This window comes from Anarrhichthys ocellatus, unplaced genomic scaffold, assembly GCF_004355925.1.
Source record: "Anarrhichthys ocellatus isolate YVR2014 unplaced genomic scaffold, GSC_Weel_1.0 scaffold12, whole genome shotgun sequence".
Taxonomy (NCBI): domain Eukaryota; kingdom Metazoa; phylum Chordata; class Actinopteri; order Perciformes; family Anarhichadidae; genus Anarrhichthys; species Anarrhichthys ocellatus.
In genome coordinates, this window is record NW_022280042.1 from 2013935 (window position 1) to 2021554 (window position 7620).

At 41.4% G+C, this 7620-nt stretch overlaps 1 protein-coding gene across 2 annotated transcripts in view; it reads right to left on the minus strand.

Annotated features, from left to right (window-relative positions):
* Positions 1–1899: 1899 nt before the first annotated feature.
* Positions 1900–7620, minus strand: part of en1b (engrailed homeobox 1b) — a 6933-nt gene continuing 1212 nt past the window's right edge. Inside the window, exon 2 of one of the 2 annotated variants that reach the window (XM_031852421.1) lies at positions 1900–5812. In XM_031852421.1, the coding sequence (XP_031708281.1) occupies positions 5490–5812 (323 nt within the window). In that variant the 3' untranslated portion in view covers positions 1900–5489. Of the gene's footprint in view, positions 5825–7620 lie in introns of both variants that reach the window. The other variant, XM_031852420.1, reaches the window with a different exon arrangement.

Consider the following 7620-nt stretch of genomic DNA (forward strand, 5'->3'; position numbering starts at 1 on the left):
TTAACAGCAAATCCCATTCTTTAAGCGTTTAAGGGGGCAGCAGATGGGGAGATTGTCATCGGTGACCATCTTCTTCTCACAGCTCTGGTTTCCTTGAGTGAAGTGGATCACACACACACACACACAGAGGAGAAGAGAGACAGAGAGGCAGAGTGAGAGAGGCGGTGGGAAGATAAAGTGCTTCCACATGTGGGAGGCATGAAGAAGAAGAAGAAGAAGAAGAAGAAGAGGTACATGTGACCACCCACACAACGGGGGAATCCCAGGTGTCCTCGCCTTTTTGTTCTCGCCGTGTGTCGGACTCTCACCGTGAGAATGAGTGTGAGATATCGTTGTGTGTGTCATTAACCCGCCTCTTTGTTTTCCCCTCTTCTCTCGTGAATACAGATGTTTCCCTCGTGTTTCTGCACCTCGCCGCTGTTTTGCAGTCAAACTTCCCATGCTGATGAATGCGCTGCGTGTGATGACTTATTTTTGATGTTGATGAAGCAGATTTAAAAAAATAATAATAATAATTTAAGCATTGGCCAGCACGCTTGAACCGAAGTGTCGCGCCGCATAGCTGTGGCTGGATTTCTCGACGCCTGCTTTTTAATTAGGGCTAAAGAACTGCGCCGCCTCCTCGGTAGCACGCTATATATTGGAAAATTACATCCTTACGCTTTGGAACATCTTTAAAAGAAAACACAGAGTTGGTTGAGGAAGATTTGGTTCACATGGACCAAAGAAAGTCACATCTTCGGCCCTATATGACATAGATGTGAACATTAGACTCATGTGGTGCTGCTTTATTCCTAAAACACAGGCTAAAAACATGCAAGACTCCATAGGAAACAAATCTGTTTTTACAAGTCTCTTGACTCTCTCTTTAGGCCTGAACCAGTCTGCATTACATCCAGCGTTTTAGCAATGACCCCCCTCCCTACCACTCTCTCCACACATCAGCCCCCACCCCCACCCCCTCCCTCAAATCACGCCCTGTCGGGCAGAGTAAACAAGTGGCACTGTGTATATCCTCCATGTAATGTGGATTTAGCTCGGTGAGATGGCGGCTGTTGGAGCAGAGGGCCCCCCCTGGATGCTCAGCTGCATTGTGGGAGGTTCCCTCTCAATGCTACCTTTGTCTGTCCGATTCTGTGTGTGTGTGTGTGTGTGTGTGTGTGTGTGTGTGTGTGTGTGTGTGTGAGAGAGTTGGAGATAGTCCAGTTGACAGCCCACGATAAGTCATGAGTAAACTTCCCCCGTGGTGAGAACCGATCTTGATATACGTGAATGCCTGAAAACACCCTGGGTTAAATGGTTTGAAAATCATTCTGCTGATTGGTCTGACATGCATGCTGTCCTCACACGCACCAACACACACACACTCTGCAAATGTTCTTCCGAGTCAAGTGCAAAGAGGACTTGACCCCTCATTGGTTCACAGACAAACCAATAACATTAGAACAGAGTGGTGATATATGGTGATATATACAGACGTCATGTCAAAAACATGGTACATTTGAATTAAGACTGGAATCTGACTTTTTGCCGTTTATTTTATCATATAAGAAATTATTGTGGGACGTGAAGAAACAAAGTGTGCCCTTATGAAAAGTGACATTATAAAAAGGAAAAAAAGAAAAGTGGCATGAAATGAAAGCTGAACTCTGACTGACTGAACAGTTTGATCCAACTGACAAACCCCATTAAAATAAATGAATACAATAGATGCTGTGTTCCATCATACATCTGGATGTGGTGCCACTCATTTTCTACATGTTAGTTCTTTATGGAGGCAGCAGCTGGGAAGGAATGTGTGTATGTGTGTGTGTAAGCGCAGGGTTTCTTTTTTCTGCCGTTTTTTTTTTTTGCACGTGCTTGTGCGTCTCTGCGTGGGCCCGTTTCATTGCGCGTGCATGCGTCTCCTTCTTCCACTTCCTTGTTGACATGCATTTTCCAGCAGCAGCAGCGTTCAAAACAAACACTCAGTTCGCGCGGACTGGTGAGGTCACCGCCCCTCTTTGTTTGAGTGACAGGTGGTTGGCCCGCATGCTTCTGAAAGGGAGGGGGGGGCGGGGTATTTAGTATTTCTACTAAACTTTTTTGTTTAGTAGAAATACCGCAATTTAGGTACAAGTTACACAAAGTCCTGCGTTCAGAATTTTCAAAGTAAAAGCGCTTAATTGTCAGATAAGAACTTCGTTTGTCATGCAGACGGACTCTATAAAATGTAGATTATTCTATTGTATTTTATCCGAGGTGGAGCCAATAACTACTTCACATACCGTTGAGTTAGAATGCATCATATTTCATAAGCTTTAGCCTATTGCAGTGCAATGTGTGTCTTTGTTGCATCAGGTGCCTAGTTGATGTAAAAATCCGATTTTAATTAGCTAACTTCAGGTGCATGCATTACGTGCCAATGCAACCTCTGCTGTAGTTTGTGTGGATATTATTATATAACATTGTTCTTGGGTTGAGGCTAAGTGTACCTGCCCCAAATCCCCCCTCCCCCTCTCTTTTCTTTTTTTTTTAAAGCGCCAGAGATTTCCAGAGTGTATTCTCCTTTTTATTGCTTTCATTTGCATATAAATTAAATCCATATTGTGCCTGCGAGGCAGACTATGCTAACTATGCAAACGATCCCCGGCTTTTCTTTGTTTTACAGATAAACCCTCCGCTCCCTAAACGACAATGTGGGAGAGAGGGAGGAGAGAGGGGAGAGAAATCCTCTCGCTGTTTCATAATTGTATGAATTTTAAATACATTGTCAGCGGATCCTCTTCAGCGTGCGCAGCGGGGGAATGAGACTGTCATGATAATATTAGGAGCTGTGCGGGTTTATCATGGCAGCCTCTTCACCTCTTCACACACGTGCAGCCCATATGGCCACCGGGCCCTGCGCGTGCGAGTTTTCCCAAACATAATAACAACGCCCTCATTCAATTCCTGTTCACAACACAGTGCATGATACAGTCACTTGAAAGTGTCTTTTTAAAGTGTACTTTAGAGCCACAGAGACCCATTTGATGACGACGCGCAGATCAAATTATATTTTTGTGTCATTGCAGCTGAAATCGAGCCCTATGAATATTCATTCACAAATTTCAGTGACATTAAATTATTCCCAATATTGCTGTTGGCCCCTCCAGGACCCCTCGAGGTTTTCCACTGCTGCACCACCTGCACCAGAGCTGTCTGCGAAATCAACATGAAAAACAAGAATCCCTGAAATATGGCGTTCCAGAACTAGAAATATTTTGTTATAGTTCAATACAATCAAACAGGCGCAGTATTGTCTGCTGACGGTCCACGTGCACCCTGAGATGTATGTCCAAGTAAATAAATAAGGTGTTTTTTAATTTATATGAAAAGATGAGGTGTTAATTAAATGTGAAATAACCAGCCTCTAAACTAACAGCGAGTCCTTGCTGGTCGTTATTAAAATCAATTATTAACACGATATTGCTGTGTTTCTTATTAAATTCCCCGCTCTATGAGCACCAAAACGCAGCACTTGAAATAATTAAAAAGCCCGCAACGCGGAGGCCGTGAACTCCTCCGCTGCAGAGCTCTTAATTAAATAGTCCGACCCGCGATCGGTTGTTTGTGAGCGACGGAACAGGCCCGCGTGCATTAGGGCACAGTGGTGCTTTGAAATTATTTTTTTTAGGAGAACTGTTCAGACGACGTGATGCCACTTCAGACGTGCTCATTGAAGCATTCGCTTTGTCATCAAATAAACCATCAAATCATAGTGAGAGTTCTCCTCTGGCGTATTTATATGTTAGAAACAAATCTTTTTTTACTGTCACGGCAAATAACTCGGCGCACATATTAAAAGCTTTTTCATATGAAGTTTAAGCCTCATGTTATGCTAAATGTCTTCTAAGGAAGGGCTTCTTATTTTTTTCTTTTTTTTTACAATTGGAGACAATAGGATTGAATTCAATGTAAGTAAACTGGATGATGGAAGTAAGTGAGGGCAAATGATAATTATAAATGGGCCCCAAGTAACTGGTTTACATATTATACATATATATATGTATTTTACATCGCTGGATAGTATTTCACACCAGTGAAATTACAATTATGTGAGTTTTTGTTTCTGGTTGTAATGTGCTTTCCCCTTCAACAGCCCCCTAAAATGTAAATTAAATAATAATATAAAATACTCTCATGCTTTTAAAAATAATCAAACAAGAGGAAACAACTTCCCCATCATCATACAATCATAGGCAGAGACCCTCAACTGTGTCTGCTCTCACTGACCTTGAGCACACACACACACACACACACACACACACACACACAGTGAACAGGGTTCACAGCCAGGCTCTATCAAACCTGCGCCTGAGGTCACGTGAGGTCAAACAGGCCACATGTACCCCGTGTTCCTCCCTAAATCAGAGCAGAGAAGCTCACTGACAGCTTTCTTCAGTAAATGCATTCACTCCATTTGAGCTCTGGTAAGACTCCATGCCAGTGAAACTTCACCAGAGATGTTAAACCGCGTTAATACCCGGAATAGATTAATAGGTGAAATGTTATCCATCATGGAGAAACAAGCTGATACAGCTGATTGCTGATTGTATTGAAACAGGAACTGCAGAGTCCTTGTGTGTGTGTGTGTTTGCCCCATCTTCTCAAATATAAAAATTAAATAAAAAGTTTAAATCATCCATATATGTTAGTGAGAAATAATTTAAAAGACTTATTAATTATGGGTTGCTCTTTTAAATTTGCTGCCTGATATATTGTTCATACAAGCAATTTGGGAAGTCCAGTGAGAGCCCTGCTGGTTGTGAGGCTGGAGTGACAAAGTTATTATAATAATAATAATAATAATAATAACAACAATACTATACTACAACTAATAATAATAAAATAACTAATTTAGACTGAACAGTCCTTCATAATTTTCTACTTAAAATTCCAACTACAAAATAATTCCTGAACAATAATAACAATCATAATAATTACATTAATAATCATAATAGGCTGAATAAAAGGTTAAAATATTTTTTTAATCACCAAAACGCTGCTCAACGCTTTTATCTGTGTGAACGAATGAAAGAAGGAAGAGTTTTAGTTCTCTCTCTTTATTTCAGACTACACATGAACATATTAAAATCTTTGGCTTGTTTTGAGTCTGCGGACTGATGTGTGGAAGGAAAACGTGGCGCTACTGTGAGGGACCACAAAACAAAAACCTACAGAGCCAGTTCGACATCCTAACAATGAGAACAGACAGGAAGGACCCGGATGAGAGGTGAAATTAAATATACTGTATACAACATGATAACTGTTTTTGGCTATATAAACTTTAATAACGATCGTTCATTTATATAATTATGTCCATATACTGTCACCATTAACAGAAATCTGTGTTTTTTTTAAATAGCGTCTCCTCCACTTCCAGTTCATTTTTTTCTTTTTTTTTATGTCATTATCTCCAAAAGCCCAAAAGAGTCAGGTGCACGGCGGCCCTCGGCGGGGACACGTCTCTATTCACTATCCTCCTTGTCCTCCTGCACGGTGGTCGTGGAGTGGTTGTACAGTCCCTGGGCCATGAGCTGCAGGGCCAGGCCGTTCTTGTAGCCCGTGGCCTTTTTGATCTTCGCCCGCTTGTTCTGGAACCAGATTTTGATCTGGGACTCGTTCAGGTTCAGTTCCTGGGCCAGGGACTGCCGCCGCTGCTCCGTTATGTACCGGTTGGCCTGGAACTCGGTTTTCAGTCTCTGCAGCTGCTCCGCCGTGAAGGCCGTGCGGGGCCGCTTGTCCTCCTTGGGGCTGCTCTTCTTCTTTTTCAGTTTGCGTGTCCTCGGGCCTGGCGTGGAAACAACAAGGGGAATAAAATATTTATTCTACTGCTGGACCGCGAGCGCGAAGTCACACGCGAGGCGCGCCATGAGCCCCCTCTTAACATCGGCTCGGTGTGATTTAAAAATGTAGGTCACCCCCCCCCCCAAAACGTCATCTGCTTGACTCTTCACGATAAAAATAATTTAATTTGGATCCACTGGCCCGCCTCGTCCCAACACCAGGATTTACTCAGAACCAGCATTCATCACATTCACCACATATAAAGCTATTCAATGTGGAGCATTTCACAACATTTAAAAACTAAATAACAGACCAATAAAAAACAATATCCAGTCATTTATATCTTGTTTTTAATCATTTACACTGAAATATATTGAAACGTATGTGACTAATTCCTCCGCCGCGCAATATAGACCCACAGCGGTCGAGGTCTCGGTGAGGTCGCGAAGCCTTACATCGCGTGATTACGAATTCATATTCAACTAATATTTACTTATTGAATCTGAGTGGGCCCTCCTCGGGTCACGTGCGTGTTCGTGACTCACTCTAATGTGGAAAGGTGATTAATAGAAGACACAAACAATGCTTTCATACAGGCAGTGTCCCCGCCACACATGGGCACATATGCAAATTATCATTAGGTCAGCAATTTCCTTATGATTTTAAGAGTTATGTTTGTCTGTTTCCTCCCAAAATCAACCACAAACTGTCATAACTGCAGCTACAACCGTCTGTATTTGTGTTCATTTTAAATGCGTTAGTGCAGTCAGAGCCGACTGACAGGATGATTGTTACTTTAATGAAATAGCTGCAACATACTTCAAAGAGTGTAAGAAAAGCACGTGATGAACGTAAATAGAACACAATTAAAAGTAACGGGAGGGCCTTTGACCTTCACCGAGCACGAGCCCATCACAAAGTGTAAACAACATGCATGTATATATTCTTCATAATTCAGTTAAAACAACGAAGTAAATATGTCGAACTACAGCGAATTCGGACTTTTTTGTTGTTATTATAATTAATATTTAAGAGCCCTTCTTTTAGCTGTAAATGACTTATGCTTTATGCATCCTCCAATTATGTCTCCAAACACTGAATGCATCCTCTGGACCAACATCAGCTGACAGTCACCCATTCAGGCTTTGCAGGGAATTTAAATGTATTTTCTATATTAGCCAATAACTGTTTTGTAATATTTATTACATTTTTCTAAAATAAAGCACAGTGACTGCAGATATGCTGTCCCTTCTGCATCAGTGCATCAAATGTATTTGATATAATAAAACTTGCACTGCAAATTAAAATAAGCCTCGTCTATGGGATCATTTGTTCGGGTAAAATGTAGTATTATAAACTGGTGAGGTTGTTTTATGGCTTTTTAAAAGTCGTATCAATATAATATGTGCGTAATATTACCGTAAATGACGGTGATACGCTGCAATACCTCAGGCTTATAGGTCTACCGCAATATTACACAGCTACGGTATTAGACCCATAATGCTTTTCGTCAAACTCGCATTTAAATACGCAGACAGGAGAGTAGCCTATTGCTACTTTAGCTCTGATATAATCCATAATTAATAATATATTTACAGATTCGCACCACATGGAGGCCTTATATTGTGTTACTTACAACTTGTATGCATAGTGGAATGACATTGCGCAGTGAATTGCACTGGAAATTATTCCGACTTTTGCACATTAATGAATATCCTGCAACACATATGAGACACTTTATCCCATAATGCGCTTTTTATTTATTTGTGTGTGTGTGTGTGTGTGTGTGTGTGTGTGTGTGTGTGTGTGTGT